The sequence below is a fragment of the Dermacentor andersoni genome, chromosome 8 (assembly GCF_023375885.2).
Source record: "Dermacentor andersoni chromosome 8, qqDerAnde1_hic_scaffold, whole genome shotgun sequence".
NCBI lineage: Eukaryota > Metazoa > Arthropoda > Arachnida > Ixodida > Ixodidae > Dermacentor > Dermacentor andersoni.
The window spans coordinates 151696438-151714880 of NC_092821.1; the positions used below are offsets into that span (position 1 = coordinate 151696438).

Consider the following 18443-nt stretch of genomic DNA (forward strand, 5'->3'; position numbering starts at 1 on the left):
TGTTTTTGTCTTAATTTAGCGCATGAACGTTTATCGTTAAGCAACAATGCGCTTGGCAGAAAAACAGAAGAAAATGCAGCACAAATTGTAACCGTCTGCTTGCGAATGTGATCGCGTGTTTGGCGGCCGTATTTGCCCCAGTTATGCCCTTTTGTTTCGGGTGAGGCCGGAATCGCCTTCGGCGGCCAATATGCCAGTTCGACTGGCAGACCGCACTGACAAAACGTTGTTGAAATTTACCTCGTGGCATTCTGCGCCTCCGTTGGTCGCTCTAGCGAGCACTGCAACACTGCTACTACGCGGACTGCAGTTTTCCTTGCAACATCCGTGAGTTTCGGCTGGACGCAATTATGAAATCCGACAAGGACGCTCCCGAGAGCGGCGACACCCGGTCGCGAGCTCCCAGTACGAGTTCGGCGGCCGACGAAACGCAGGATTGGTACGAGACAGGTGAGTTAACCGTGTCTTTCACCCCACCACATGCTGCGACTCGGCACACTCGACTGGCTTTCCCGACGCGCCCGTAGGCCTAACTCTTACTCGGACACGGCACTTTTCCGGCTTCGTCTGAAAGGTCCCTTGCCATCGAGGCTGGTTTTCAGTCAAGGAAGAGCATCCTGTGCTTGTTTCTTGTTAGAACCGTTTCTTTCCTGGCTTTCGCAGACCGGCTTACGAATTTCGGTGACACATATCCAACTTATCGAATGTAACGAGAGAAACCGGAATGACAGCTGACCGCGCGAGTGCACGAACCTAACTGTGAGCATGGCAAGGATTGAGTTTCCCTGTGAGGCGACGTCCTCTACGACCATTGCTACAGGCGATTCACGGGGGCTGAAAACGAGAGCACTTTTTCTTTTTCACGCGCTACCGGTATGCACCATGTCCAGTACGTCGAGCGCTGTCTGCGGTGTTATAATAAGTGTGTGCATGCACACACAGCGAATCGTGACCTCACGGTAAACGCTAACTATACAAGTGCCTGTAATGCCACGATCGGGATTATGCATATGACCGAAGTGACACTGTGGGCAGCTTTGTGCACCCACAAAAGCAGCAATTTCGGAGTGGCGTGCCCGACATTTTATTTTTGGTTAAGACGATTAGCGCAAGAAAAAACAAACAAAAAAAAACAAAAAAAAAACAAACAAGAAAACGAGCAAGAGTTCGCCACCTCGCGTTCTCGATCCCGCGAGGCGTTCCCTTCCGACATGAATAAACGGAGAGAGCGAGAGTGGTGCAGCCTAAAGCCGTGCAGCCCTGCCGTGGCGATTGTGTTTTTGGCGCGTTCGCTTTCGAGTGCATTCGCCCCTATTCGATTCCAGGCATGCGGTGGAGTCAGCGGAGATCGGCGTCGTGAGAGCCGGTTGTGATTACAGCGGCGCCTTCGGACTCCGTTCGCTTAGTATGCCGTCGGTGTCGATGTGTTTTCCCGAGCGACGTCCTTGCGACGAGCTTTTATATCTCCTTTTCCCGCCTCGTTTCTTCATTCCTTTGTTTGTGCTGCGAGAAGCTCGTCTGCCGAGAGGCGGTCGTGGCCGAGCATGTCGCATGCCATGCACCGACTGCTTCCCGACAGTGGCCGCGACGTCGTTCCCCCACAGAACACCTGGTTTCCCGCTCACACTGCTGACGTCACGTATGGCTAAGCGTGCCGCCGTGGTCGCCACGCGCAGCTTTTCGAACGTCAAGTAGGATGATGTAAAGGGGTGCGTTCTGTTCTCGCAATTACGTAGTTGCGTCCGAGCTTTAAGAAAATGCATTCGTTATAGCCGAAATTCGCTGTACAAGTAGACAAATTGGTTCCATATAATGGGCACGCGGGTTCACTTCGAAGGTGCTTAAAGGGACTGACAACCGATTTTTAAGGACCTAGTTTTTTTTTTATGGCGTAACGCAAAGTTCGCCATCGGTAGTGTTTACATCTGCAGTGGGTACTTCCAAAAGGGCCTGGATATGTAGTCAGCAGAATTTTTCGATCTGAGCAGCCTCTAAGAAAGTAAGAGTCCCTTCTCCAGCAACGCTGAGAAGTGAGAGCGATGCCGATAGCCCGCCTCGCATCGTTCTTCTTTCACAGGAGTGAGTGTAACTGTGGTTAACCACCTACGTTTAGACATTTTCAGCTACATTTTAAAATGAAAAGCTGGTGCAATAAGTTGGCGTTGTTGTATATATATTTCTTATATATGTACCGCGTTTTCCCCCAAGTACACGCCTACGTCATGGCTGGATGGCCCTCGTCGTCGTTGTTCTGTTGACAGACGAGCCAAGCCAACTCGTCGAAAACGAAGGCGAAGGCAGCGCCACTTTTCTAGTCACTACAGACGAAGGCTTATCTGCACATTGTAAGTCAGGAAAAACTTATAATAGCAATAAGTACACTACATTTCAATACTAATAAAAAGCTAAGGAACCGGGTACGCTAGAAGGTCACGTGGTGGACATCTTGTGCAGCTTCATGTTGTTGCCGCATCGGGCGCCAAAGGTAATTTTTCACGACTTTTAGGAATAGAAAATATAAATCCACATTTAATCAGAAGAACATAGCTCGTTTTAGCCACTACGATAGGGAATCATTACATCAGCGAATTATCTCGATTCATGTTCTGAGCGGTTGTATGTCCCTTTAAACGTGTTCAACGCACTAGAGCGCATGTCGTTGTCCTTGAAAAACTAATGACACCCTTTGTAGCGTTCACTCAATTGCCAATTATTTAATGGGCTAACTGCAATTATTATTTATTCTTCAAAAACTTACAGTGCATGTAACCACGATGCCCGTTTTCGCGCGTGGGACAACTGAAACGTTCGGAGCTTCGCACTGATAGGCTCTTCCTCTGTCATTAGCTTTATTGCTTTGTGAAAAAAAAATAAAACTAATTGCTTTCTTCTAACTCTAACCGATACCATATCACGGTTTTCGTTATTGCAGTGGAACGGCCATTGAAACGTCGCATGACGAAGAATGCATTACATTTCTACTTAAGAGGAAGCCTTAGCTCGGGCCCAACTCCGACGTGGCCTTCTTTTAAATAAACGTTTTGATATATATATATATATATATATATATATATATATATATATACATATATTCAAATACATGTAAAACGCAAAACATTTTTCTGAGATAACCGCTGGACAGATTTTAATGAAATTTGTTGCATTTAAGAGAGAAAGTTGAATTGTAATGACTGTTGGAAGCTGAATTTTGCCTTAGGACCTGAATTTTGTTAAAAAGATTTTCAAAGATTCGCAAGTTTGAAAGAAATAGAAGCACGAAGTTCACAAATTAATAGATCTGCATCAAGAACAGATATCGCGGTTCTGTAAACGGTATCCATTAGATCACTTAAAGCGGACAAATTCGATATGTCATTTTACATCTTACGTGCATTTGTTATGTTGTTTACAAGGGTTCTGCAAAAGCTGTATTTCCATATTACTAAATTTCGTGAGATTCATGTGTAACAGATCAATTTGTTCCGCTTTAGAGGTACTGTTAGATGCGATTCACAAAACTGTGGTATCGTTTATGGTTGCCGAGTTACAGAGTTGTAAACTTGATAGTTCCGTTTTCTAAAAATTTTCAGTTTTTGCTAATCTTTAATAAAGAATTTACGACATAAATGATACATTCGGAACCAGCAGTCACTATATTTTAGCTCTTTCTTTTAAATGCAACAAACCTCGCCAAATTCGGTTCTGTGGTTGCCGAGAAAAACGAATTCTCCTTTTACATGTATTTAGATAGGAGCACCCGAGCTAAAGCTCCCTCTTAAGTATGCGAAATAATGCTTGGGATAATTTATAACTGTCCAACTGACACTGAAGTCAACACTTCGATCGCGTTTTCTATAAGATGCCTCATATGAAAGGGGAAAATTGTTATCCCTCTTGAAGTATGCAGGGTGTCCCACGTAACTTGAGCCAAACATAAAGGATATCCAAATGCCACGTAGCTGGACATAACCAAAGCAGTGTTGTTGGCCGTCGTTTCGAAATACTGAGATTACTTTCTTCATTCCGCCCAGTTAGATAATTAGTCTTAATAATTATCCAACTTCTGAAACATTATGATTAGATGAAAAGTGTCAGTGAGAAAATTGCAGAGCAACATGAAAAACTCCCGATACAGCTTTATGTTGCTCGATACGTGCTACGTAAAAGCGTTTTTCCGAGCGTGAAAGAAGAACGCGAATACACGCAAAGTGCCTCGAGCGGCCAGTCGCGCGACAATATTGCATGTATTTTCGAGCATCTTTCACACTCGGAAAAACACTTTTTTTGTGTAGCACGTACCACCTTGTGCTTTTGGATCGAGCGGCCGTGCACGTACTGAGCAACAGAAAGCTGTATCGGGAGTTTTTCATGTTGCCCTACAATTTTCTCATTGACACTCTCCATCTAATCATAATATTTGAGGAGTTCCTTAATTAATTAGGACTGATTATGTAATTAGGCGGAATGACAAAGTAATCTGCGTATCTCCAAGCGACGGCAAACAACATTACCTTGGTTCTATCCAGCTACGTGGCATTCGCATATTCTTAAAGTTTGGCCTCAAGTTACGTGGGACACCCTGTGTAGCAGGAAGCTACAAAGGAAACCCATACGGGTTTCTCAGAAGGAAAGTAGCCCCGGACAGGGGGCCGGAATGAAATAAATGTTTCTCTCTCTCTCTCTCAGAAGGAAAGCTTTGCAAAAGAAAAATTCATTCCTGCCGGTGGATGGAACCCGGGAGCAAAACAGGAGTCGTATAGATCGCGGGGTGAGGGCGGATTATTCGACAACTCGAAGCGCATAGACGTGAACGTGGCAATTGAGTTTTGCATAACTCATTGTGATATTTCACATAGTCACTAGATAATTAAAACGCAGAAGCCGCAATAATTGTATGAATGAATATTTAGTAACATTTCTTTTTATGTTTTACATTGTGGTATTCATTCCTATTATTGCCAGGCTTCCAAGAGCAAAGTGACGTCAGAGGACAAGAGCGGGATCCCGATTATGCGGAAATACTTGCCTGAATGTGCGCTATGTGTGTGGCTTAGCCGTCGGGAACGCTGATTGACGTTTGTGTGTGTGTCTTTCGATTTTTCGTGATGAAAGGCGAGCGAAATTGTGGCCGCCTTACTTATTATGGGTGGCGTTGAATGATATCAAAATTCGTACTTTACACGTATATGTCCGCTAGGACTGAAACTGGAGCCTCTTGACAGAAAAGGCGGGTAAAAAGAAAATAGAAGTGATTGGGGATTGGGGGGGGGGGCGCACATTTACCTTTCTATAATATATTTTGTCGGCTTAGCACTTGTTTGGCTGAGATATTAACCCGTTTGATGTAACCCGAGACGCAGGGCGGTTTTATATAGCTAAGGAGGAGATTAACGGAACTTGAGATCATTAAATGAGCCGGAATTGCGAGTTATCCGAGATTGAATTATGCGGCGTCAATCGCGGACGAGGCCCATATATACCGACAACGAAGACTGAAGATGCTTGGCGCACTCGCGCAGTGCAAAGCCGCACCAGGAAGTTTCCCTGGCCGGCGACGCAACCCTCGGAGCGAGAAAAGGAGTCGTGCTGCCTGCCGGTGTACCGAGGAGAAAACCTTCACGCGCCAAGGCCGGGCTCTATCCAAATAGGAAGCGCGCACGAACAGTTGGCAGAAATTAATGAACATCGCCGTCAGTCTCTGCAGCTTATACGCAGGCGATTCCCGGCCCCGGCCAATTGCGTGCTGAACCAAGAGTATTGCTCTTGGTTCACTATTAGAGAACCAAGGGTAAACGGTTGTGGGAGATACGGGGTTCTCCTCCGTACTCTTGGGACAAAGGAACGACAACACAGTAGTGCAAACAGTCACAAGGGCATTTATTGCACCTTTCATAGATCAATGCCAGCTAGCCGAGTTGCTATCCCCAAAACATGCCGATGGGCGCGCGACAAATCCAGAAGTCCGACTCACCACGACCGCAAAGCGAGCGAATATGTTCGCCCCATGCGGGATCCCAACGCCTGGTCGTTCGCGTGTACCGTCACGTCAACGGTGTCCAAGGCGGCCACGCGAGACGGTCTCGCAGAAGCATGGCGGCGCACGCGCGGGCGGCACGTCCGCTCCCGCTCGCTTCCCGAACCCAAAGAGAGCAAGCGCTTTCCTTTCGGCGCCCAAGTAACCTCGCCTGTCGGCGGCGTTAGCAGCGCAACACTAGCGCCATCTCTCGCACTGCGCTTCAACCACTCCGAGCGCCGCGGGCGCCACGCCGCGCGGCGGGCGAAGCCGCCCTGCAGGAGACGCGCTATGCGGGAAAAACATCAGGGGACGCGCGAGAGTCGCGCATCCCCACACGGTCTATCAGAGAGTTTTGCCTTATTACCGGGTTGCCGGAGACGTGTGCATGACCGGCCGTTTTGGTGGTGCATTCTTGTGTTACGGAATCTAACCATGCATATATAGAAGGCACAGCTGTTAGCGCTGTAACTAGGGGTGTTGGCTGCAACCAACCATATTCTACTTGAAGCTGATAGTGTAAATAGCCAGCATTAACATAATCGTTAACACACAACTCGTTCTTTTTTTTTTTTCGACGAGAGCATTAATGTAACGGATAGCATTTCTAACGCATTGTGCTTGGACAAAGCATCACATGATGTCGCTACTATAGCGTTGATACTGCAATTCACGGTTCGGTAACCCGGTGCAAAGAGCATTTCACTCTCTTACGAAGTGAACGACGCCTTTGACGCCATCCGACGTTTTGTGAAGGCTCTGTCCTGCTCCGACGTTCTCGGCGCGCGGACGGGCGTCGGTTGCGGTCGTACACACCTCACGTCGGCGACGCGTAGCCCTGCGTAGCAAGACTAGAATTGTGCTTTTAGGAATAACTCGACCTCATTGCTCCTGAAATACTCACCCCCGGTATTTAGCGTGAATTTAGGCGCACGTGCGTGCATTGCAAGAAGGACAAACTTTTGTAAGTGTTGATCTGGATCCGATCAACAAGGCCTACAGAAAGAACGACCACTTTACCTTGATTCTTTCGCTATCTCTCTCTCTCTCTCTCTTACGCTAAACTCTTAGTCGCGGTTTTCATCAGCTGAAGGCACTGCTTGATAATGCTCGCGTCTCCACTCGATGTACCGCCAAGGCGGTTGCTTGAGCACAACTCTGCACAAGATAAATTTTGAATCGCACTCTTGGGAACATTTGTCGTTATTCGGCGTCAGATTAACGAAATATAAAAGTTAGGTACGATTAAAGTAGAAGTCTTAAACTGAAAAGACCACTCTAGCAATTACTTGCTACTGTTTCCAGCAAGGCACGGATAAGCTTAATCAGGATCTCAGTAGTATGTGTAGATGTGATATAAGTATAAGCGGTTTGGGATTGGTAGATGATGTTCTCCTGCTACTGGCAAAACTGAGATGACCTTAAACGAAGTCATTTGACATCTGAATAGCGTGGGTGGTCTGGCTTTGTTTATAAGCTTAAGACAGCTGTTGACATTACTGCAAACTGATAATTTTCATTAGTGCAAATTTATTACATTAGTTTTTAACGTCGGTGCCATTGATGTAGAAGCAAAATGTACGCATTAGTCCAAACCAGGGAAATGGGGCGACGCGGTTGCATTTGCTGTTTTCTGGCCGTATTCTTATTAATATCCACCCCCTCTCTCTTACTTTTTTTGTTCTTTTCCTCGTCTTTCATGCATGTTCATAATAAGAAAATGCTGCGCGAACAAAGAGACAAGTACGGAACGATAAAAGTGATGGGACAGGACGCTTGGAGAATAGGAGAGCAAGTTTCGCGGTAGGTTTTCTTATCTATAAATACTGCTCTGCAACGTCGACCTTCCCTGCGTTTCTGTCCATCGCCGTCATTCGTCTTCTATGTGTCACTGTGCCATATTGGTCTCGAGGGTCGCCACTGGAGAGACCGGCACTGCTATCGCTATGACGTAGGAAGTGACATCACGTGACTCGCGTTCGCACCTTTGCTGCAGCCAACACAGCTCGCTGACTTTGCGATTGAAGCCTTGACTGGAGGGTTGTAGATAACGTACGTGTTTCATTCCCAAGGCAGCAATTTAGTTGCCCACTCTTACAGCACGGTTTACTGCTCGATGCAACGGTGTCGGACGTATTCGTCCGAGGCAGGTGTGAGTTTTTTACGCGTATGCCCCAAAGCGAAGTGGCATCGAGATGCTTGGCTGATGAAGCCACTGAAAACGAAATAATATGGTGATCGTACGAGTCCAGCAAGCGATGCACACAGAGCTTGTAGCGTGCTCGCCTTTGATATGACATCAATCATATATAATGCCCTGTTCACAGATGCATGCGACTTTCATGCGCGCACACGGCGGAAGCGCGGATTGAGGTGGAAAAATTATAAGCGGTTGAAGTTCCACGTGTTATGACAGACCGGTGGTGAATCATCGTCCCGCGATCCGGCGAAAGTGGCAAGCCCTTCTCCCCGCTACAAATGTTGTGAAAAGTACTGTTATGGCGGCAAAAGTGCGTATTATTACAATTTTTACGTGCGGAGCGCTTTGCGAATACGGTCTACGGTACAACTGACTCGTACGTCTGCAAAAGTCAGAGCTACGGATGAGGCGAAACACAAGAGCAGCACGATGCAGAACTCTCTCGAGTCATTGCTTTTGAGTGGAAGATAAGATCAAACGGGGCTGCACGAGATTATGGGGAAGCGCCTCAGTGGTCTTGTTCATATGTGTTGACGGTGTCGCCCGAGAATCGAAAGCGACTCGATGCTACTTTGCGTAACGTCCCTTTCGCGCTGATACTTCACGGGCAACAACACTGCTGGCGCAGAATCTGTAACTGCGGTGTAATCTCGTTTGGTTATGCACAGCGGCTGCGGTATCTCCGCTCATTTTGTCTCGCTCGCCGTCTCCGCACTCTTCGGGTGCCTTTTTCTTTTGCGCACTAACCATTGTTTCGCGGCGCGCTGTGCTGAGTCAGAGCTGTGTCGCCCTCCGCAGCCCCGTATTATTCCACGCGAGCTCCGTATTGCGCTGAGCCAGAGAAAGTGGGTCTCCTCCCTCCTGCGACTACGGAAAGCACTGTAGTCGCTTTTGTGTGCGCACATAATCGCACGTTCTTGGGAGCGTTGTAGCAAGCGCTGTTCTCGAGCGATTTCGGGAGAGCTGTAATTGTGGTGCCTCCCATTTGCGGGAACGGGCTCCGCAGAGAATGGCGTGTGGAGGTGGAGCGGCTTGTGTGGAAGGAATTCTCACTAGTTTCCTAGCCACGTCGAACTAAAGAGTATATATATATATATATATATATATATATATATATATATATATATATATATACACGAACACTATCGCTAGGTATGACTGAGCCGCTACATCGCTACGGACACTGCAGCCAGTGTCCGGCAGGGAAGACATGTTTTTGCCTCGGTATGGGGAAAATACGAGCACTGCAATGTAGCAACTGCAAGGCTACAAACGGAGCTAGTTGGTGACACTGGCAACGCGTGCGATTGTCGTGGCTCTGCGGCACGCGGATAGACATGATTATAGTGGACGTATAAGAAAGACACAGGCGCGCCCGTACATGGTCAAATGTGTTATCTCACAGGAGGAAGCACTGCGTATCGCAAGGATAAAAAAAAAGTCAGTTCCCGATTCGTTTCGTCTCTGTCTCCTTTACATCCATTAATTAATTAATAGCGAAATCGTCTAATTTAATAATTTGTGTATATACGTTCAACGACAGTATAGCGTTACAGAAAATAAATCAATAACGCGCTTATCTAAGCATGCGTTTCTTGGATTTTCTCCACGCTTACAGATCACGCTTGCTATAGGAGGGACCAGACGCTCATCCTCACGCTTATCATAGCGTGATTGGAACATCTGTTCTTCACGCTTTGAAATAGGACTTGATTATCGCTTGTTTAATTACTACTTCGAGCTACTTCATAGTCTATGCCTCTGTGATAAAAACAATGCTGAACAAATCGCTTACTTATCGCACGTTTAATATCTTCAGGAACGAATCTTCGAAACACACTGTAAAAAAAAAAAAAAAAGTTTCTGGAAACAGGAACTTTATGCCAAGCCGCGTTGATGTGCTGGCGAGCCGCGTGTTTTGGACCTCGATACAGCGAATTCAGTTGAGGAATTTCAGTGCCGTGTGCGTCACTTCGATATCCAAACAATAAAGCTGCGCAGTGAAGCATGGACTTACATGCAATCTTGCGATTTTGGATATCAACTTCAAAAATATTTTCCTTCCGTAAAACAAAAATCACATCTTTAAAGGTTATGTACGAATGTTGATGTCCTTTTATTTTATGGTCGCTAAATCTTGGGCTTTTACAAGGGCCGTTTACTAGGCATTTTATTGACGCGTAAACACAGGCGAAAATGCTGTATTTGCCCAGTTTAGCGTAGCTTTGCGACACTGTTGCGCGATATTTAGGCACAAATTATGTTTTTGCAGATATGTTTTGTGCACATTCGTGTGAAAGTATTTCTGAGCTTTTTTATCCGAGCATTTTTTGCAAATAACTTCTGGAGAACGTTATATTTTTGTGACTGCGTGTTAAAAGTAAATTGCAGAATAAAAATAAAATAGTGCCTAACTTGCTTTCCAAAAATAGTCTTGTATACCAACTGCAACGATACAAGTCTTGAAACTCTGAAGGAAATGCTCCATTTATAGCAAGATTGCATGTTCTCCTACTTGGTTTAACACAATTTTAGGAAATTCAAGTGGCCCTCAAATGTTCATTTTCTTTTCATCCGAATTTTTCTGGGGCGTAAGGTTTTTTTTTTTCCTGTTATACTTTTTGCATTATATATGTTTTCTTGAGTAATACTGGAGCAGGTCGAGAGCACCGCTGTCGGGGCCGTTGTGTGGCTGACTCTAGTGCGGGGCGAGGTGAATAGGGCCCCAGTCGTCGGAGCGGGTCTTCGAAAAGAAAAGCGGCAGTGCCGAGGACGTGCCCGTTGTCTTTCGCGTGATTAGTGAAACATTGTGTTCTGTCCGCAGCCGCTTCCTGTTCCGCCGTCGTGAGTGCCCAGGGCTGTCGACGCCTTTGGCGTTGCGCTGCTTCGGCCCCGCCGCCGAGCTCGTTAAAAGCGGCGCGTTGTAAAGGCAGCGGCGACGCCTCGACACGGGGTAGAAAAAAAAAATGAAGGAAAAAAAAAGGACCGGGGGTAGCCGGCGTGGCCCTTTTTGACCGCGCAGGATACGAGCGAGAAAGCCGCGGTGGCGTCTGGGCTGCGGTGAAGGCTTCCCAATCCAATCTGCGGTGGCGCTTCCGGAAGCGATAGAGTGAAAGAGAGAGAGAGCGGATCGCACGTAGAAAACTTCTCGCGGGCAGGCAGGTCGGTAAAAAAAGGACTCGACCCGCTTTCTCCTCATTGCGCGAGAAGCCTCATCGAAGAGCCGATCCTCGTGTGTGCTACCGCATGAAGAACGGCTGAAGAAACCCTGTCGCACACAACGCGGCGACGAAGCGCTGGGGACATGGCCTCCGCGCGCTGCGCGATCTCAGAGGCCATGCTCCCGGCGTAGAGTTTCCAACAAGAATTGCCCTATTATTCAAACTTTAAAGCATGCTTTACCAACAAGCACGATCCTACACCCTTCTCAACGAGAATTGCTGTGGGTAACTCTGGTGCGGCGATGGTTTGGCTACTACGGTGCGTCGACGCCAGCACCGCAGTGAGACGTAGTACTTAGGCACCCGATCGGCTACCGTGGGAATTAACGATGGCTAGTATACGGATTGTTATGCTCTTGATACTTATGGCTTGAAACGTTCTTGCGACGTTATTGATTGCGCTTTATCTTCCTAACTTTCGAAGTACTCGCCGTTTACTAAATGCAGCGAGGCAATTAGTCTGCGCGCGCACTCGCGTTATCGTTGCGAATTATGCCATTTATTACGCAATATGTTGTCGAACATGACGAATTTGCTTCGTCACGAAGCCGTTTGAAGGCAGAAAAAAAATAAGTTTGGGCCACTAACCATAATTCGCACGCTGTCACTTGCTCCCGTAGCCAATAGCGCCACAGCTGCCAGCTTCCTATGGTAATTCCTCGTAGGAAACTGCGGCCTCCCGGGGAGGCGCTTTTCGCACCTTCCGCGTCGGCTCGCGTGGTTCCCACTCCCCGCGTTGTTCGTGCTCTCGCCGTGTGCGCGTAATGAAGGCTGCGCCCAGATTTAATCGAGGCCCCTTTTTCTTTCACGACGTGTGAATTGGAGCGACGAGGGGGGGGGGGGGGGGCGGCGAGGGGGTCCCCGTTTTGTGGAGACTTTCTCAGCGGATCGTGTTCGCGTGTGCGTGCCAACCGTCGTGCAGCGTTAATTAAGGTAGCTGTCCTTTCCCGGTGCAATCCCTTTGCACATTTACTTTCCCCGGTGCAAATAAGCAAGTTTATCAATCGTGTTTGTGACGTTTTGTTAAAAAATTCTGCACACAGGCCTGTTGCAAAGCAAGTTGTTGGGCATGCTGGTACGTGCTCACGAATGCGAAATGACGAGCATGAACTGTAGGAGGAGGAAAACAAGGAACTAGGCAGGACGAGTGCACCTCTTACTTACAACAAATTTTTCTCCTGGAAAGCACACGTTCTTGAAAGCTACAGAGAAAACCCACACGAGTTTCTCAGAAAGAAACTTCCCGAGTTGAAGAAAGAAAATCTGTCCTTGTCAGTTGATAGAACCTGGGACCAACGCCTTTCCGGCGAGGTTGCTCTGCCATCTGAGTTAACCGGGAGGAGGCTAGCAGGCCGCATCACGAGGGCTTTGATGAACCTGGTTTCACGAACCTTTCGCTTTCATGAACCTCCCTGCCCCTGGCAAGCTTCCGCAGAGTAGATTTGACCTACAACCTCGACGTTCTGACATACACAGAAGCAACGGTGGATCGTCAGCGCACGTGTAATTTAAGGTACCTCCTAATCAAATCATGTTAGCTTTTTCCTAAATTACCGGATGTGCCGCTAATGCGTTCGGAACCACTTCGTCGAATGCGAGCACGCGTCCTGTCGACTCCTGTGTTTTCGTCCTACTTCGTGCTCTTCTTATTCACGAGACTAGCAATGACATTGGCTTGCCTTTCGATGCACAGGAAAACACGTCACCGTCATTAAAAGCGATGCCAATTTCCATGTTGTAAATGTGTGCTTATCCCGTGGGCACGGAAGCATAACTAAAGGATGGGAAGAACGAGACCCAACATGTAAAATTGCAGGAATTAAAACGTGACAGAAGATGAAGTCCCCGACGTAATTGTAGTTCCCACGGTCCATTAGTCACAGGTGACATTCTGAGTATCGCTATATTTTCCTCGAGTATACTTGACGGAACCGGCCGCAAGCTTGCATGCATTTCGAGTACCCCATGCAATGATGTTGCGTCAACGTAACGCGCGTTTATGCGCCGATGGCTGTGCTTTGCGTGGCGGGGCGTCGCACAGTTACCCGAAACGCGCCGCACTGCAATTCAGCGGCGAGGTTCGTACAGTTCGGTCCATCGGTCTGTTTCAGTGGCAGCTGTATGTACGTGTCTGTCGTTGCAACATTTCATTTCATTGCATATTTTTTCCAGTTCACTGTACTTTAGTCTGCAGTGTGACACGTCCGTGTGTCTGTCACACCGCGCATGATGCTTCCAATGAAAGTTCGAAAACGCCAACTATCGCTGCCGTTTTGCGATGAGAAATCAAGTATAAGACAAGGGTGAGTTCAAAGTTGCATAAATTTTGTGCTCCCCTTCAGCTACTACAAAAAAGTTGACAGTCGCTTTAGCGTACGCTAAAAAGGACGAAAGCCTGCGCGCTCACGAGACATTAATTAGAAAGCTTAACATTCTCATTGGAATGCGTTGGTATTTACTCTTGTTTTCTCCCACCAAAGCTCGTGAGTTCGAGTGCCTTAATTAACTATACCTTAATTAACAGCAGAGATGTTGGGTACGCGTGCATTAACTCTTAATGAACTTTGCCTTAGCTAACGTCTTAATTAGCATCAAACGGTCGTGGGTTTGACTCCGACGAAAGGTCGAGGGTTCGACCTCAAATTTTGGTGCCATAACGCCGGACGGTCAAATTTTCGACACACGAGCCATCTAAGGCTTTCGCCCTAATAAGCAGCTTTGTTGCTTATTGAATATACTTGAAAGGTAGCAGAAGTTTCGAGCCGGACAAGCGGCAGCGGCTGTATTACCGCAGGCTGTGCGCACTCGTATCTCGGCGGGGATTCGCGATGCATGGTTTGCAGAAGAACACTTGGCTGGGATAGTCCGCCTTGCTGAAGTGCTTCGGAGCGTCGGAGAACGCACGCACGGGGGTGGTCCTTTCCTGGGTGTTCGTGCGTGTATGTTCTTGCGTTCCGAAGCAGCTCACCAAGAACAGTTGCAGGGTCGTAAGAAGTGTTGCGCTGATCTTTCGCAGTTGCAGTTCGGCCCTGTAAGGGGAGAGAAGTAGCGCCTTGGCTCACCGACTGCTGGTCCGTTGCTGTGATTAAGGAGTGGCACGTCCTAAACAGCGCTGGTTCACTACCCGGCATAACCTTGGTGGCATGTGCACGCGCCGTATTTTGTAGAATGTGCGTTCGGTTTCTATCTACATGTGCATTTCTTCAACCAAGTGCCAGTTGGTCAAGTTTATAGTTTAAAAAAGAATGCGGCAGATCTAACGCACCCTGTTGGAATCTACATACAATGGAGCGCGCTGAAACATGTGCCTGTGTTATTGCAATCTCAGTGCAAGGTCATACCGAAGGCGCTCGTACAAACCTCGTCATCCACGTTGCCAGCTGTCCAAACGCAGCCCCTTCGCATCTGTTCTGGTGCACGTGCTGTCGTCCAGCCGTGCTCTGCAATGTGACACGCGCGGCGATATAATCTCAATGTGCTAGTTGGCGTTGGCACGTTATGTGTGCGATTCTGGCCTAAGTGCTGGGCGACCGAGGTTCGATCCCTCCATCGGGCACGTAATTCGGTTTTCTCCCCCCTCCCCCCCCCTTTTTTTTTTAAGTGTTGGCTATTCGGCAAGACGGCAGGAGCAGCCAGGGCCAGGAAAGTCCTGAAGGGTTCGTGATGAAAGCTTCGCTTTAAAAAAAAGTGTAATCTAATAAATGCAACACATTGAAACGCAAGCTTGAAGCGGGAGACACCAATCGTGACATAATAAACATTGTTAAACAAATAACGAAAAGTCGTATAGGACGCGGCGTTCTTTTCCCCGAGTTCGGCGCTGTTTACAAGTACGTATGCAACTCGCCTTAATTTTTACAGCATGACATCCACGACGCACTGTTGATCGCAGAGCGGGGGCTGCCCATGTCTGCGTGCGTCGCTTGCTAATTTGCGCTCTTATGCGATGACGCGACGCAATAAATTATGGTGGCAGGCAAGTCCCTTCACCCTCTCTCTGACAAAGTTGGGTAAACGGCGTGCTGCCATTTAAAGCGCGTACAGGTACGACTGAGGCCGGCATGGTAATCGGGTAACGGACGAGGTCATCTTTCGGGAGCAAACAAGAAATCCCAGGCGAAGGCCTGTAATGAAATTCGGAAAACCCCGTAATGCTGAGGCCGAACCAATCAGCTGGCATCTATAGGTGTACGTTTCGAAAGCAGACTTGGAGCAGCGCATATTACGAGCATTTAGGATGCTTTCACTGTCGCACAGGTGCGTTCGGCGTTTGCGCTAAGTCGCCGTACAAAGTAGGGAGAAAAACGTCGGTACAATAAGTGACAAGGGCAATCGGATCCAAACTGAAATTGATTGTGGGCTAGTGAAATTAGCTCGGAACGTTATCCGGCGCCGTTCTCCCAGACACGTTACGCTGGTCTCAAAGCCCACATATTCGTCGCCGCTCCACTCTTTTTCGCGCACTTTACGCTGAATGTTCAAAAGCTGTTTTTTGTTTGCAGTGGTGCTCTTCACGTGTGGAACACACAATTTGATCGCAGCACAATAAGCTCTCTCGGAGGAGATTGCCGTGCTGCGAGTGCGCCTGCACCGTGTGATACATACGACAAATAAGCAAGCGTATGAATAGAACGAAGGCGGTAAAGCGTCGATTCCGCCTGCCCACGCTTGGTGTAGCCGCAATCATGAAGATGCGCCACAAATTATGTTCCTTAGAAGAAATTGTAGCACGGCTAGTAATACAACTTGGTTACAGCTTAAGAGCGCAGGAATACGCACTTTAATGCCAAACACGCAACATCCCCGATGCGTTTCGGTGGTGCGTCCGTTGGGGCGTTGTTCCTTCACCGACCGCAATGCGACCGATCTCTGAGGACTCATGCGCCTGTCAGATAAGCAGTCGGTGAGTTGACAAGCACGATAAGTAGTGATGAGGGGTTATGTGGGTCTCATCACGGTTGATAATGTTTCTACGCGGATGGATAAAGTGCTAAAGAGCGATAAAGGCTTACAATGATAAGATCGATTCTGATAAGGTTGATAAGGACAAATAAGGGTTGCTAAGGGTCGGATCATGTGCGCTAATGTTGGTAAGGACAGATAAGGGTTGGTAAGGATCAGATCAATTACGGTAAGGTTGACAACGACTGACAAGGGCTGATAAGGGTCGGATCTAGTCCGATAAGGTTGATAACGACCGACAAGGGCTGATAAGAGTCGGATCTAGTCCGATAAGGTTGATAACGACCGACAAGGGCTGATAAGTGTTTATACCGGTCCGATTAAGTTTGATAAGATTGATAACAACACCAGGCTGCGTGGAGATAAGTGGCACAATCCTTACGCATACTTTGACAACTCCAGTGGAGTTTCTGCGTGTTTTTTTTAGCTTGCTTACGATTGTCCTATTGACAGTAATAATTTTACGATTTTTAGTTTCCGTCTATTTAGAGTAAAATTTATTCCGAACGAATCCCTCCGAGCTTTGATGGGCCGATTTATTGGAGTCGTCGATTATGCGGAACTACCCGCGCAGCAGGAGACATCAACTTATAGAACCAATATACGGAGTGAGCATTTTTCTGTTTTACAATTTTTCAGAATCACCTGTGGCAGATATGCCGTGCAGGCTCAACGGCTACAATTCGTAAATTGCAGCATTTGCTATAAATACTTAAGAAGTTAATTAGGGAATTTTTGTTCATTTGTCAAATATGTGTTTCCATTTCTTGTGCAAGTAATGTCCGCCTCTTCGAATAATCCACCTCAAGGACTAGAATTATGCTATTTGCCACAGGTGATATTTCAAAATCTCGTAGAGAGAGAGAGAGAGAGAGGAATACATGAAGGCAGGGATTTTAACCAGTCAATAGTCTGGTTGGCTACCCCACGCTGGGGGATGGGAGAAGGGGAAGAAAGAGAAGGGAGACAAAAATCTCGTAAAGCTTAAAAATGGTAACCCGGTTCATTGGCAACCTAAATTTAGGCCATCGTTACGTGAATATTTCATAAATACACTCCATAGGCATTTAATGTTTGTGAGCATTAAACGATTGCAGCTATTTGTTGCCTTAGTTAGTTCGTGCTATACTCTGGTGTGGATAACAGCTTCTCCCATTATTCACACTCATTTGTGGTGCAGATCATTGTAGGTTCGACTTTATAGGGTGTATTTCTTTAGCTGAACAATTTTTTAAAAATTGCCTGTGGCTGACAGCACAATTTTAACCCTTGAGCTAAACTACTCGATGAGGTGGCCATTACTTCTCCGAGAAATCGAAATGCTTAATTAAATAAGTAACATAATTACACTGATTAGCTTCTTAATTGATTATCTTAGGGCGCATATTTCGATCCACGAATTGTAGCTAGTGAGTTTATTTGCAAGGCGTATCCATTTGGAACGGATTGTGAGATTGGCACCTGTTTCGACACATGCGCCGTCAAACTTGCGGTAAAAGTGCGCTGTGCCGCTTTGTAAAGAAAACGCTGTTTTACGCACTGAAATACAAAGGCAAGTGGAACGCCAATGCATTCGCCGGACACTTTGAAAGTTACTGTATCGAAACTGGTGTCGTCCTGAGAAGTTGTTCCAAGGGGATAGGCCGTGCGAACTCACCGGATACAATTCGTAAATTGAAGTATGTGCCGTAAAGTTAATAATAAGACGTTAACGGGCCTAATTTTGTTTATTATTCAATTACGCGTTTTGATTTTTCGTAGAAGTACTGACCGCCCGATCGAGTAATTTAGCTCAGGGGTTGGAATTGTGCTATTTACCACGGGAAATATTTGAAAGAAAGAAAAGAAATGGTGCAGCTAAGAAAAAATAAAAATAAGAGACCTGGTATAGCGCAGAATGGCTGTTGACAGTGTCCCTACAGAGGAATTAAAGCCTGCGAATCTTTAATCAGCACTCAAGACCTTGACTAATCAGACAACGTATCAGCGCATTTCACACACACACACACACACGCACACGCACGCACACACACACACACACACACAC

At 47.0% G+C, this 18443-nt stretch overlaps 1 protein-coding gene across 2 annotated transcripts in view; it reads left to right on the plus strand.

The window, feature by feature from the left end:
- Window positions 1–71: 71 nt before the first annotated feature.
- Window positions 72–18443, plus strand: part of LOC126525502 (cerebellar degeneration-related protein 2-like) — a 135839-nt gene continuing 117467 nt past the window's right edge. The window contains exon 1 of one of the 2 annotated variants that reach the window (XM_055067715.2): window positions 72–450. In XM_055067715.2, the coding sequence (XP_054923690.1) occupies window positions 351–450 (100 nt within the window). In that variant the 5' untranslated portion in view covers window positions 72–350. The remainder of the gene's footprint in view (window positions 451–18443) is intronic. The other variant, XM_050173391.3, reaches the window with a different exon arrangement.